The sequence below is a fragment of the Suricata suricatta genome, chromosome 8 (assembly GCF_006229205.1).
Source record: "Suricata suricatta isolate VVHF042 chromosome 8, meerkat_22Aug2017_6uvM2_HiC, whole genome shotgun sequence".
NCBI lineage: Eukaryota > Metazoa > Chordata > Mammalia > Carnivora > Herpestidae > Suricata > Suricata suricatta.
Window position 1 is genome coordinate 106714969 of NC_043707.1, and position 15426 is coordinate 106730394.

The 15426-nt window shown below is 39.0% G+C and overlaps 1 protein-coding gene and 1 long non-coding RNA gene across 3 annotated transcripts in view; one reads left to right on the top strand and one right to left on the bottom strand.

The window, feature by feature from the left end:
• GPBP1L1 (GC-rich promoter binding protein 1 like 1) overlaps window positions 1-15426 on the top strand; it is a 65019-nt gene that overhangs the window by 46657 nt on the left and 2936 nt on the right. For both annotated transcript variants that reach the window (XM_029949153.1, XM_029949152.1), the window contains exons 6-10: window positions 3365-3437; window positions 4671-4864; window positions 12778-12918; window positions 13636-13794; window positions 15283-15407. In XM_029949153.1, the coding sequence (XP_029805013.1) occupies window positions 3365-3437; window positions 4671-4864; window positions 12778-12918; window positions 13636-13794; window positions 15283-15407 (692 nt within the window). The remainder of the gene's footprint in view (window positions 1-3364; window positions 3438-4670; window positions 4865-12777; window positions 12919-13635; window positions 13795-15282; window positions 15408-15426) is intronic.
• Window positions 9461-13095, bottom strand: LOC115299689. The gene is made up of 3 exons (XR_003912285.1): window positions 12977-13095; window positions 12058-12116; window positions 9461-9517 (listed from the first exon to the last, which is right to left on the bottom strand). It is a non-coding gene; the product is annotated as an uncharacterized LOC115299689 (long non-coding RNA).

Here is a 15426-nt window from a genome sequence, read left to right on the forward strand (position 1 = left end):
ATTGGAGTAGAGACCTCCATTGTAAAGCAGTCTGATCAGCTGCTTTGCAGATGTGTTACTTAAATATACTTTATAACAGTATTCTTGTGTCCATTGCTCACTAAACTGTCAGGCTCCAGAAATGTAAGGCATTCGTTGGTCATGTGTCCAGTGGTAGGGCCTTGTTTATTAAGAAATAAAGGAATTGTGTTAAGGTATGTTTGTGGGGGAAATGACAAATAAGGTTTTACTGGTGAATTTCCATGTTTAATATGTATTTTAACTTTTCTTTCTAAAGTTGCATGTTAACCTGGGTTAAAGTGTTTCCTCAGCTTTATGCTTTGAAAAAGAAAAAAAAAGATGGGTTAAATTGTTACTCAATTATGTACTATTATATATACCTTTTCTCTTAGAAGGGGTTAATTATAATTATTATTCACACACACACAAAAATAAAATAAAATAAAAATTAAAAATATGTATCAGTAAGAGGTCATGCTATATTTTATCTTTGAAAATGGGTATTTATTTCTAGACTCTGCTCATGGAAAAGACTTAAAAGCAGTGACCAACCCCATAGCAGTTAGCATCCCTAGTATCTGGACTGTGGTCTTGAAATGCCATTTCTGGACAGGATATTTCTAAGATAAGCTTGGAATATTTTGTCTTACTACATAGCAGAGAAGTAATTAAAGATTACTAGAGTTGATCAAAAGTATTCAGTAGCCAAATTGAAGAGGTTCCCACTGGCCAAATATAGATGTTTCAGGCATCAGTTAAGGATATTAACTGATTAAATTTGTGAATTCTCAGTGATACCTCACCCTAGAAACAAATATTTGGTCTACCTTTCCCTATGAGTTTTACCACTGAGTCACCAAAGAAATGAGAGGAAGTTCCATTTTATGGAAGTATACTAGCTAATAAAGAAGGAATGATAAAACTGGAAGATCATTGTTTTGCAGTTTGTAGTAAGTTAATAGTTTTAGGCTCTGAGCATTCATGTCTGCCAACCTCACAAAAAGAAACATAATCAGACACTGTGTCTCCTGGTGTACAAAACTAGCAAGAAGTTACCTTTCCAAAATAAAGGGGTGGGGGGGTGTCCTATAGCTTCTGGAACCAATTACCAATTTATAGGAAACAGGTATAAGCTATTTGAAAGTAACCTGTAGGTTAAGAGTTTTTTTTGGAGACCAAATTATCATTTTGAGGGATATACACTTGGGTGGTAAAAGAAAAGCAAAGAGATGATCACTGTAAGTCAGGATAATAGTTATTTTTAGAGGGAGGGAGGCTTGTTGTTTGTGTTTATGTTGTTGTTTTCTGTTTTAAGTTTCACTTATTTTTGAATGAGAGAGAGCAGTGGGGGGCAGAGAGAGAGGGAGACAGAATCCCAAGCAGCCTCTGCACTGTCACTCAGATAATGACCTGAGCCAAAATCAAGAGTCAGATGCTTAACCAGCTGAGCCACCCAGGCATCTCTGGTTTGTTTGTTTGTTTGTTTTTTTAAATGAGGCTTATAAAGCATTTTCTGGTTTGGATGTTAGTATTCTGTTGCTTGAACTGAGTGGTGATTACAGGAGCTTTAGCCCTTTTGTTTTCTTTTTGTATCTGTTGTATTTTAGTATTTTAAAAACCAATGAAAAGAAATACAATCCGATCAGTTGCTCTGAAAACCCTAAATAAAATGTGACTAAGAACAAAAGCCTAGGGGCACCAGGGTAGCTCAGTTATTTGAGCATCCAACTTCAGTTCAGGTCATTATCTCACAGTTCATGGGTTTGAGCCCCATATCAGGCACTCTGCTTTCAGGGCAGAGCCTGCTTTGGATCCTCTGTCACCCTCTCTTTCTGCACCTCCCCTGCTCATGCTCGCTTGTCTCTCAAAAATAAACATTAAAAAAAAAAAAACAGGCCTATTAAAACAGGAAAATACAGCTTTTATCCATTGGGACTCCCTCTCCCTATACTTTTCCATCCTGAGGAGTGTATGTATTTGTCCTTCATATTTTGTCACTAATTTGTCTATTTACATAGTTTGTTGTTTGGTATATATCTGTGCTTATCCTGTTCTTGTGGTTCTCATGTTGATGGGTTGAAAATATATACCTGCTAGGGCCCCATCCTTGGAGATTTTGCTTCAGAGAAGCCCTGTAGTGGAGTCTGGGCATCTTTCTGTTGTTTGTTTAATGTTCTCTGGGTAATTGTGCTGAAAAGCCATTTTCCTATTCTGTTACCATATTGTAAAGTTTGGACTTGGACACCAGGGTCATACTCACACCTTGTTAAGTCTTATTGCTCTTAACACTTTCCCATCCTTCCCTTCATCTCTTCCTCTGTTCTTGTTACCTTCATTTCTCTCAGGATCTATGGATCTATGGAATTGGTCTCCTAGTTGATGTTTAAACTTCTCAGATACGTCCTGCAAGCTGCTTACCAGACTGTTACAAACTTAATGATTATGTTTTATGTTAACTGCCCAAGAGATGGATCTTCAATAACTACAGGATGAAATTTAGTCTTCCTAAAAACTAAACTACAGTCTTGCTCTTGCCTAGTTTGCCAGACATCTTTTCACCACAGAAGGATCCCCTCCTTCCCTAGTACTAATCATTATAAACTATTTTCAGGTTTCTGAATGAAAAAAATATTCTGTTCTTTTTCATGCTTTACTGTCTGGATGTTCGTTGAGCATTCTGTTCCTGGAATCACCCATTTTCCAGCTTTGGAATTCATCTTTAAAAATTCCTTCTTAGTCCTCAAACCTCTAATGAAACCTTTTCTGATAGCACTTCTCTTTCAAGCAGAATTGACTGTTTATTCCTTCTTCCCTAATAGGAATTTTTATCATAGACCCTGTAACCTTTGATTATGCTTGTCTACAAGTGTATCTTTGTAGTGGGCACAGGGGCTATTCTTAATTGTCTTCGTATTTCTGGCATGGTCTCTGGCGCATGGTCTGCCTCTGCACTAAAGCAGTCTTAGAAAAGTTACGAATACCACGCATTTCACTGACCAGATTGTCCTTAAAACTGAGGAAAGCAATCTACATTCTTGTCCACTCAGTTTTCTGTGCCTCTTTATTTGGCGTATATGTTCCTTTTGGCAGATGAGGGCTTACACATTTAGTCTGTTCATTTAAAAAAAAATTTTTTTAATCCTCTTACATTAAGGAAAATGAAACCCAAGAGAGCCTAAGATTAATATAAGATCTATTCATTTAGCATTTCAATATCTTCTGCTTACCAGATTCTGAATACAGCGTTAAATAAGTACTGCTCATATTTAATTATTTGATAGGGTTCCATGGTGATGGCTACTTTGTAAAAAGTGCCAAAATAATTAGCTTTCTTTATCAACCATTAATATCCCTTTTTTCCTAGCCTTCTTTGAATCCAGAAGCTGGCAAACAGAATCAGCCATGCAGACCTATTGGGACCCCTTCTGGAGTGTGGGGTAGGTAGATTTTGCCATTTTAAAGGCACACAACTTTAAATTTTTCTTCGCATGGAGAGGAGCAAAAATTCTTTTTCTCTTTTGTTTGTTTGTCTTTTTCTCATCTCATCCATTTGTACATGGTAACTAACACCTATTATCTCTTTCTCTGCCTGCCCAAAATACCACTGAACTGTAATGGTAGTGGAGTTACAAGACACATAGTTGAGAGCTTGTAGAGCCCTGCATTTGAAAGCAGATTTTAAGCAAACAGAATAATCTAAAGCTTATGAGTAGTAATGTTTAATAACATTGCTAGTTTGTAACAATTCAATTTTATATTGTTATAATTGTCTCCTAAATATTTGGCAGGCATATATAATAATATGTACTAAGCATTCTTTCATATTATCGGATACTCTTTTTTAAAGTGTTCTTTGAAAGGCTGCATAATACCACATCCTGTGGAGTATTTTGTTCAGCCAGGCTCCAGTTGAATTTTTTCCTTTGGTGGGGGTGGTTAGGGGGCAGGTTTGGCAATTAAATGTTGCTTATTGTAGAAGGCAAGGTAAAAACATATAAATACACCCATTTATGTGTACATGTTGGGAGTAACTAGACTTAGAAAAGAAATTAACAGACAAATCAATGTATTTCATACCAAACCTGATCTGTAGTTTTGGAATTGTTGGCATTTACAAATGAGACTCCCTAGTTTCTACATTAGACCTATTCAGGCAGTAGTTAAGCATCTTATTGGGAAGGCTTTAGCATATCTAAATACTGGTTTTGGATCTTGAGTTATAGAATTAAGGGTGCTTGTTGTACCATTTCCCCTTTGTTAATAGTGTAAAGCTTTGCTCCACTTGTCTGATCAGAAGGCCCCATGATAGTCTCCTTTTCCCAATTTCTGCCTCTCTCTCCATTCCCCTGCTGACAGAAACTGTCACCTCTGGATATTTTCTTGTTGGTGTGCCTGGGTGATCACACCATACACTAGACATATTAAGTCTCTGAAGAACTGCTGAAATCTTTGGGCTTCCTAGTTGATTTATGAATTTAACTTCATGTGTTGCCTTTTTCCTATAGTTCCCAAGTATTGTCACTTTTGAGTATCTTTTAAGTGCACACCAGGAAATGTTTGTCCCTCAGTCTCAAACTGTCAGCTCTTGTTGAAAGTGAGGACTTCATATAAACTATGCTTCATGTTAACGATTGCTTGACATTCTTTTATCTCACTATTGTATTTCACAGAAAACCCACCTAGTGCCAAGCAACCCTCCAAAATGCTAGTCATCAAAAAAGTTTCCAAAGAAGATCCTTCTGCTGCCTTCTCTGCTGCATTCACCTCACCAGGATCTCACCATGCAAATGGGAACAAATCGTCAACCATGGTTCCAAGTGTCTATAAGAACCTGGTTCCTAAGCCTGTACCACCACCTTCCAAGGTATGATTTGGAATCAGTATAAGAACTTTATACAGAAGTTTGGTAATAAATCAGGAAAAGTTTAGTAAATTTATTTTTTCTGTTGAATCATTTACAAGATACTCATTCAGTACCTAATGTGTATATGTATTCAGTACCTAATGTGTATGTATGTATATAGTAGTTTACTGTGTCTCCAAACTCTCTACTGCTACCAGCTGGATTCTTTGTAGGCTTCTCATGAAGCTTCTCCTTAGCCTCATCTCATAAACCTGCTTCTCCTAATTTGCTGTTTATAGCATCAACATCCATCTGATCATTTGGGCGATTTAGATGAGCTGCTTCTTTCGTATCGTTACTCATTCCCCTCTACCAAGCAGTTATTAAGTCCCTGTCCGTTATTCCCTCTGTGATGTCCTATGCCCTTTTCACCTCCCATTTACTGTTGCAGTGTCCTCTTCTATTTCTTCATCTCTCTACATTCATCTTGCACAGAACTGCCAGAGTGATTATCATAAAACAGTTTGGGGCACCTGAGTGGCTTATTCAGTAGAGTATCCGGCTTCGACTCAGGTCATGATCTTGCAGTTTGTGGGTTCGGGCCCCGCGTCAGGATATGTGCTGACAGCTAGCTCAGAGCCTGGAGCCTGTCTTCAGATTCTGTGTCTCCATCTCTCTCTGACCCTCTCCTGCTCATGCTGTTTCTTATAATGTTACTTATATGTTACTTATAATCTCCTTAAGAGCAGCCTTTAGGTCCTTTTCATATTTGTATCCCTAACACTGTAACAAAAGCAGATAATAATTGCTTAAATGAATTCTAACCACCATCCAGAAATAATTAGAATTTACTTTGTTATTGAGTGGGAAACCAGTGAGCATTTATTCCTTTTTCTGTGTGTTAGCACTATGTTTGGTGTTTGTGAGCAATACAGAGAAGCACAACATTTGTCATGAACCTCCATGAGTTGAAAATCTTATTGAGATAACAAGATACAGCAATATGAAAGGTCAGGTGATATATGTAAAATGAATAATAACATACTAATAACAAATTCTAAACAGACTTGGAATAACTAAATTAATTAAACACTATTTAGTGTTTAGAGGGACAAGATCAGTTCAGATCATGACCATTGAGGAAAATTTTACTGAAAATTAATTTGAATTAATCTTTGGAGAATGGTCTAGATTTGGATAGGCAGAAAAGAGTCTGGAGAGTATTGCACATAGTAAGAAGAGGTAGTTAAATACAAGTTCTGAAACCAGAATATACTAGGCATATTTGAGGGATAGTAGATGATCGTTTTTTAATTACTCCTGGGAGCACTGGGGAAATATCCAGACTGGGAGTCCATATCCTAATGGTAATGAATGAAGCTTTTAGGGATAGATAAGATCTCCAAGGGAAGAAGATAGAAGAGTAAAGAATGGGAAAATAAAACTTGGAGGAAAATTTAAGATAGCTTATAAATATTAGGAAAATAACAATATAGTCCATAGGACTAAGAAATTGTAATTCAGACATTAAAAAGAAATACTATGCTGTCACAAAATTCTGGGGAGGTGTGGTTTGATAGCAACTGGGGTTGACAGTTGATGCTAACCATTCTAGGAAAATAAGTGAAAAAAGGGTTTTGAGCTTAGCAGTCGGAAAGATTTGAGTGACCTTTGAATTGAGGTTTTAGTAGTGTAGGGACTAAACAAGATTTCAGGGGATCCTGGAATTAGGTAGGTGGAAGTAGAGGCAGTGGCAACTTTGACACTTGACAGTACAAGGAAATAGGATATAGTGATAATAAAATTAAGTGAAAGGATGAAGAAATCCATAGGAAGAATTCCATGGGAGTAACTTGGAATATACTTCAAAGAAGTCATTAAAGAATCATCGCCCAGGAAGAAATGAATGGGAATAAAACTGATTGACAAGTTGAATTATCATTAAAAGGGTTTAGGATACTTGTTTGTCTGATGATGTAGAAGGGAAAGAATGAATTTAAGTCAAGGAGCAAGAATGAATTTAAGTATTTCGAAGAAATAATGTGGCATGGAAATTAACAGCAGGGCTTTGGAGTAGATAGAGTTCACTTTGCACCTTCTTTGTGATGTGACCATGGTCAAGTTTCTTAAGTTCTAAGTCCCAGTTTGATCATCTATAAAATGGGGTAATAGTACCCATCATTTTAAGGTTTTTGTGAGGAATAGATGAGGTTTTTTGAAGTACTTAAAACTGGCATATAGTAAGTGCTAATAAATTATAGCTATTATTATCAATATGCCATCACACTTGATGTTTGCTCCATTCCTTAAGAATTTATAAAGAATTTTTATAAGTGTTAACTTAATTTGAAATGTGTGCAAAGCATTCTGTTATACTACAGAGGGTATAAAAACAAGTTAAGACAATATGTCCTCAAACATCTAAGGAAGCTTCTGAGGGTGAATAATTGGCAAGAACAAAAGTCAGGTCACTAAGCTTAAGATTAGTTTAGCCCTGTTGTGTGGGACTATCCTAAGTGGAGGATAGAATGAAAATAGGAAAACTAAGTAAAAGCTTTACTGTCCTTGTAAAAGGTAATGAAGCTTGAACAGGGATGATGCAAGTGGGCAGAGAAGGAAGGTAGTGAAGGCACACAGTGCCAAGAAAGTAGAGGCAGAAAACAGGACATCACATGTTCTTCTCTGGGAAACTGGAATAACTGGAGCCGTTTCACTAGAGGGATATAAAAGAAAGATCAGATTTCAGGAACACTTAATGAGAATGGTTCTGGGAATATGAAATGTGAGCTATTGAAGGAAGAGTGAGATGACTTGGGAACATGCGGATTTATCCATTCATTCATTTTCTCCAGACGTTGAGTATCTGTGTATTAAAAATTGTGTCACTAGATGGGGCGCTTGGGTACCTCTGTCAAGTAAGCGTCTGACTTCAGCTCAGGTCATGATCTCACAGTTTGTGAGTTTGAGCCCCGCATTGGGCCCTGTGTTGGCAGCTTGAAGCCTGGAGCCTGCTTCTGATTCTGTGTCTCTGTCTCTCTCTGCCACTCCCCTACACACACACACACACACACACACACACACACACACACACACACTCACTCTCTCTCTCTCTCTCTCTCTCTCTCTCAAAAATAATTTTAAAAACATTAAAATATATATATAATAAAATTAAAACTGTGTCACTAGAGGCAAAAATAATCTTAGGGGTGCCTGGATGGCTCATTCGGTTGAGTGTCAGACTGATGATTTTGGTTCAGGTCATGATACCAGGGTTGCGGAATCAAGCTCCCTGTCAGGCTCCAAACAGAACATGTAACGTGGTTGGGATTCTGTCTTTCTCCCTCTGCCCCTCTTCCCTGCTCCTGCTCCTGCTCGCTCGCTCGCTCGCTCTCTCTCTCTCTCTCTCTCTCTCTCTCTCTGTCTCTAAAATAACAACAACAGGGTGCCTGGGTGGCTCAGTCAGTTAAGCCTCTGACTTCGGCTCAGGTCATGATCTCACAGTTGGTGGGTTTAAGCCCCGCCTTGGGCTCTGTGCTGACAGCTAGCTCAGAGCCTGGACCCTGTTTCAGATTCTGTATCTCCCTCTATCTCTGACCCTCCCCTGTTCACACTGTCTCTCTCTGTCTCTCAAAAATAAATAAAAAATATTTTTAAAATAATAATAATAAAATAAAATAACAACAAACCCCAAAATAATCTTAAAGAGTTCGCTATCTAGTGGAGAGAGATAAAAAGTAAATGTTCTCCTCAGAGGCTTTATAAATAAGGTCATATTTGAACTTTAAAAAAATTTTTTTTAATTATTTTTAAATTATTTTTTTAATTTTTTAAATTCACATCCAAGTTAGCACTATATTGCAACAATGATTTCAGGAGTAGATTCCTTAATGCCCCTTAACCCAATTAGCCGCCCCCCCCCCCAGTTCCTCCAGTAACCCTCTGTTCTCCATATTTAAGAGCCTTTTATGTTTTGTCCCCCACTGTTTTTATATTATTTTTGCTTCCTATCCCTTATGTTCATTTGTTTTGTATCTTAAAGTCCTCATATAAGTGAAGTCATATGATACTTGTCTGACTAATTTTGCTTAGTATGATACCCTCTAGTTCTATCCATGTAGTTGCAAAGCAAGATTTCTTTTTTGTTATTTTGGATTGCTGAGTAATAATACTCCAGTGTATTAACCACACACACCACATTTTCTTTATCCATTCATCCATTGATGAACATTTGGGCTCTTTCCATACTTTGGCTATTGTTGATAGTGCTGCTGTAAACATTGGGGTGCATGTGCCCCTTAGAAACAGCACACCTGTATCCCTTGGATGAATACCTAGTAGTGCAATTGCTGGGTCGTAGGGTAATTTCTATTTTTAATTTTTTGAGGAGCCTCCATACTGTTTTCCAGAGTGGCTGCACCAGTTTGCATTCCCACAGACTGGGTTTTGAAGTAGTAGAAGAAAGAATTGTTATTTGTTGACATCTTCCTATATTCCAAGACCTTCATTAGGCCTTTTACATATATTCTATAACATTTATTCCTCTAATCCTAAAATGTGGAAAATTCTGTAATAGGAGATTACATAACTAATAAAGTGATGGAGCTAGGACTCGTAAACCAGGTTTGTCTAACTTCAGGCCAGAGCTCTTTCCACTGTTCCAAAATGCCTCCTATCCTGAAGATAAGATAAAAAAGAGGAAGTTGAGAATTCAGGTTTTAGTGTCAAACTTTATGCCGCTCTCTAGGGCTATGATTTTCAGCAAGTTACTTAATTTTGCTAAACTTTTTTTCCTTATGTGACAATTATATCTGTCACATAATTGTGGCAAAAGAATGAAATTAAACTTTTAAAAGTACTTGGAATATAGTATTGGCACAGCCTAAGTTGATAAATAGTAGTTTCAAAACAGTAGAAGTTTGGGGCACCTGGCTGGCTCAGCCCATGAAACATGTGATTCTGAGTCTCGGGATGGTGAGTTCAAACCCCACATTGGGCTAGAGAGTACTTTAAAAAAACAATAGAGAAGTTAGGGAGCAAATAGATGGGGCTTTTGAGGCAGAGGAACCATTGTTAACCAAAAGAAGGTGGGGGAAGGAAAGGAAGGAAGGCAAAATATGTCATGATTGGAAAAAGACAATGCTTAAGTACGGCTGGTAGTTGGGAATTGGGAAGTACTACTAAAGCCAGTCTAATCATGGAAGTCTTTATAAAAATTCAGGAGAGATAGCACACCTAGGTGGCTCAGTCGGTTAAGCATCTAACTTCAGCTCAAGCCGTGATCTCACTGTTCATGAGTTCAAGCCTTGAATCATGCTCTGGAGCCTGCTTACGGATTCTGTATCTGTATCTCCTCTCTCAAAAATAAACATTAAAAAAAAAAAAAAAGAAACCTCAGGAGAGAGGTTAGGGTTAGGGATACAGTTTTACATATTATCTACATTGTCTCAACAATTTAAATGGTTAAACAGTTAAAAATAACTGGTTAACCACAGCGGAACACTGAGGCTAGAGTCCTGGAGAATGCCTGCATCCATTGAAAAGACCCAAGGAATCCAGAAAGGAAAGGGGGACAGGTTCTGAAAAGGTGGGTAATAGCAATCTCCAAAAACAGACTTTTTAATTAAGAGCTAGCTGGCCTTCCAACAAGATTTTTGGTTATTTATCTGGGGGGAGAGCACAAGCAGGGTTGAGGTTAGAGGAGGGGGACAGAGGATCTGAAGCAGGCTCTGCACTGACAGGCTAACAGCAGCAAGCCCAGTGTGGGCTCCAGCTCACAAACCATGAGATCGTGACCTGAACTAAAGTTGGATGCTCAACTGACTAAGTCGCCTAGATGCTCCGAAAGAGCTGTTTTATTAAAATGGGGATGGAGGTGAATGTTGCAGAGAAATTTTAAAAGGAAAGAGAATGGGGGGCGCCTGGGTGGCTCAGTCGGTTAGGCCTCTGACTTCGGCTCAGGTCATGATCTCTTGGTTCATGGATTCAAGCCCCACATCAGGCTCTATGCTGACAGCTCGGAGTCTGGAATCCGCTCTGGATTCTGTCCCCCCTTCTCTCTGCACCGCCTCCCCCCACCTCTGTCTATCAAAAATGAATAAACATTTAAAAATTAAAAAAAAAAAGGAAAGAGAATGAACAGGTATAGAAAGGGAGTAGGAAGCTACTAAACTTGAGGTACAAAGGAGGGAGTTAGGGAAAGTTTGATCTAGTGACTTCTGACTTCTAAGTCCAGTAGGAGAAGGCAAGATCATCTGAGTTGGAGAGAGTTGGGATTGATTTGGAATTTGAAGGAAAAGAGAGGACATTTTACCAAAAAATTGTGTTTAGGGGTGGCTAGGTGCTCAGTCAGTTAAGGATCTGACTCTTGGTTTCGGTTTAGGTCATGATCTCACGGTTTGTAGGATCAAATCCAGCATTGGGCTCCTTACTGGCGGTGGGTAGCCTGCTTGGGATTCTCTGCCTCTCACCTTTTCATGTTTGCTTGCCCTCTTTGTCTCTCTCTTTCAAAACAAATAAACATTTAAAAAAAAAACCAACCATGGTTGATACGTGCTTTATTTTGATGGATTTCTACATAAATAATTTCTCTAAATAAAAGATGACATGGGACATAATGGTTTTGCCTAGTGTGCAGCCAGCTATATAGCATAGTGTTTGAGTTACTGAAAATTAAGATTAAATTGGAATAAAATTGTGCAGAAACTTTTCATACTACTGTGGCAGAAAAGCATTTCTCTGTCCTGAGGTGACAGTGTTAAAAGAAAGACAAGGTATCTGGTAACCATCTACAACTCTGTGGAAGCCACTGAGGAGCTATCATCTTTGATATTTAGCCTTGTATAAGCAGCCATCTTTAGATTTTGATCAGTGCAAGAAAAAAATTAATCTCCATTCCACTTGGGTCATTATCTCGCTAATCTGTTTGCATGTTCTTTTTGGAGTCATTGCAAAACAACCTACTGCATACTACTTGAGTAACCTCGGACAAAATGTGTAATTTTCTTAAAAGTCAATATAATAATACCTAATTGGACAAAGAATGCAAACAGTATGACAAGCGTCTGGTAGATACTCATTTATGTTGATTTCCTTCCTAAAGCCTATCGTATTCTGTTTAATACCAAGAAATTCTTTTCACTCAGATCCTTCCTTTGCCCTGACCGTCTCTCTGTTCTGATTGTTCCGTTTTGGGAAAATGGATATTTTTCACTTACTTCAGCCTCACTCCATTGATGTGCTTTGTCTTCCTGTTCTCCTCAGACAGTGTGATTAACTAAAAAAAAAAAAAAAAAAAAATTCCAGCTTCACTATGCTGCCATCAAAATTGGGGCTAGGCCAGCGTGACAAAAATAGGCCTAGGCCTCACAAGGCCAAGCAAAGCAGGGACCAAACCAGCATTGTCTAGCCATTTACATTGTCTGTCCTGACCTCCTAGAACTAGCCTTAGCCTCCTGCCATCAGAGTTCCCTCTGGAAAACAGCATTTCTGTGATGTGTCCTTTTATTTGTTTGTTTGTTTAAAGAATTAGCATTACATCAAAGGTTAATAAGCACACCATAAAAGAAAACATTTTGGGGTCCAGTAAGTTTGGGAAACGCTGTATTCACATATAATTAAATGCTTTGAGAAAGAGCACAGTGAAGAAACCTTTTGAACTTCATTTACCTTAGCTTCTCCCACAGTTACTGAATCAGAGCTTTCATTTTGAGAAATACCTATTAGTATCCCATGACCCTTCTGGTTCCCATCTGCTTTTTTCTCCTTCATGTGCCTAACATCAGAAAGAGGCTGCATGCTTCCCAAACATGTTAAGATGGGTAAGTTCTTGGAACTCAGGTTCTTACATCTCATTTCACTGTTCGCTTTCTGATCTTCCAGGCTGAGCTTCTGTTTCCATACTTGTTTTGACTGATTTATTCTTTCTTCCTGTGTAGCCCAGTGCATGGAAAGCTAACAGAATGGAACACAAATCAGGATCCCTTTCCTCCAGCCGGGAGTCTGCTTTTACCAGTCCAATCTCTGTTACCAAACCAGTAGTACTGGCTGGTGGTGCAGTTTTAAGCTCTCCTAAAGAGGTGAGTGAGGACAAGTCCAAACAGCCTTTTCTAAAATTGTCTTTGCTCATTTACTTACATATAGTAAGACACATGGTGTGATGTGTACGGCTCTGATTCCATTTTCTTTATAGCTCTGCTTATCTCAGAGTCATTTCTTGATCCCATTAGCATCCAGAGATGGACAGTAGCTGAGTAGTTAGTAGTTGCTTACTGGTAAACTATTTTAGACCAGCATTATTGCTCGAGTCTGTAAAAAGATCAAAGAGGTGCTGTATAAACTATACAGTCTTTTTTTTTTAAATAGTTTATTGTCAAATTGGTTTCCATACAACACCCAGTGCTCTTCCCTTTAAGTGCCCTCCTCCATCACCACCACTTCTTTTCCCCCCTCCCCCCTTCCCCCCTCAGTTCATTTTCAGCATTCAATAGTGTCTCAAGTTTTGCATCCCTCTCTCTCCCCAACTCTCTTTCCCTCTTCCCCTCCCCCTGGTTCTCCATTAGGTTTCTCCTGTTCTCCTGTTAGACCTATGAGTGCAAACATATGTAAACCATACAGTCTTAACTATAAAACCCCTGCAAAGCTGAAGTCTGTTTATATGAAAAGGATAGTTTATTTTTGGCAAAAGATAAATAGGCTACCAGATTCTGGAAATCACTGCCATGTAGAAGTGACCCAGAGAATCCCAGTTCTTGCTCTTTGATGTCAGGAGCAACCTATTTGTGATATTTGCCCAGAGTCCCTCCAGCACTACTCCTCCGATTGAGATCAGCTCCTCTCGCCTGACCAAGCTGACCCGCCGAACTACCGACAGGAAGAGTGAGTTCCTGAAGACTCTGAAGGATGACCGGAATGGAGACTTCTCAGAGAACAGAGACTGTGACAAGCTGGAGGATGTAAGAGCATAGGCTTTTTCTGGGGCAACATAGCAGTTTTCTCATGTTGTAGTTGTGCTTTTTTTAAAGTCTTGGTCGGTGCTGTAAGAAGTTGGTAAACTACAGAAGTTTTTATCAGTTAGTATTATATTTACTCGCAATAAAAGAAAATCTGACAGGTCACCTGGGTGGCTCAGTCGTTTAAGTGTCTGACTTCAACTCAGGTCATCATGTTATGTTTCAAGAGTTCTAGTCCCACTGTGGGCTGTGGGATTCTCTGTTCCCCCAATCTTAAAAATACATTTTTAAAAAGCATTTTTTAGGGCCACCTGGGTGGCTCAGTCGGTGAAGCCTCCCGACTTCGGCTCAGGTCAGATCTCACGTTCGTGGGTTCGAGCCGCGCGTCAGGCTCTGTGCTGACAGGTAGCTCAGAGCCTGGAGCCTGCTTCCGGTTCTGTGTCTCCTTCTCTCTCTGCCCCTCCCCCTCTCATGCTCTGTCTCTCTCTGTATCAAAAATAAATAAAACATTTAAAAAAAAAACATTTTTTTTAAAGAAAATATGAGAAAAAGAACTGTAAAACGAGGGGTTTTTTTGCTTGGTGTTTTTGTTTTGTTTTTTGTATCCTACAATAGGAAAATTAGAGGTTGCAGTTTAAGGGGGTGAGCCTGGGGCACCTGGTGCCTCAGCTGGTTAAGTATCCGAATTCAAGCTCAGGTCATGACCTCACAATTTGTGAATTCGAGCCCCACATCAGGCTCTTTGCTGACTGCTCTGAACCTGGAACCTGCTTCGGATTCTATGTCTCCCTCTCTCACTGCCTGTCTCCCGCTCACACTCTTGTGTGTCTCTATCAAAATAAACATTAAAAAGAAAAAAGAAAAAAATGAGAGGGTGAGCTCATTTGTATTATCAGGAAACTTCTAAGTTTTAGTCTACTTGGGCTTGAGTAGTTATGCACTTCTATACTTCCACGTTCTGGCTAGAGAAAGGACAAGGAGCCAAAAACCTGAAAGGGGATGATGTCTGTTCCTTTTTTAAGTGCTTTCTTAAAAGTTCTCGCCTGCCGTTCCCACGTGTGCCACATTGACCCGCTGTCAGATGGCAACACTTAGCTGCAAGAACTCTAGGAAAGTGAACTTTTTTTTTTTTTTAATCCTGGGATCCTGAGCCAAAATCAAGAGTTGGACACTCTCAACTGACTTGAGCCACCCAGGTGCCCTGAAAGTGAACTTTTTAAAGTTGAGCACAGTAGTTCTTTAGTCCAAATCATTGCATAGGTACCTAATAGCTCTGGCACTATTGACATAACCTGAAGTTAATAAGATCCTGACTAGTTGGTATACTTTGGAAATCTTAGTAAAGTGAGCAAGTCCTCATTATTAAACGGGGAAGACTTATGAGCTGAAGTTGTTTTCTAGAAAGGACTTTCCTCAGTTCTGACTCCTTAATTTTGTAGATTCCTTTTCTTGTCACGAAGGATCATTAAACCAAGTGTGTCTTTATTTCAGTTGGAGGACAATAGCACACCTGAACCAAAGGAAAATGGAGAGGAAGGCTGTCATCAGAATGGTCTTCCTCTGCCTATAGAGGAGGAAGGAGAGGTCCTCTCACATTCTCTGGAAGCAGAGCACAGGTACGTGAAGATGGGATTA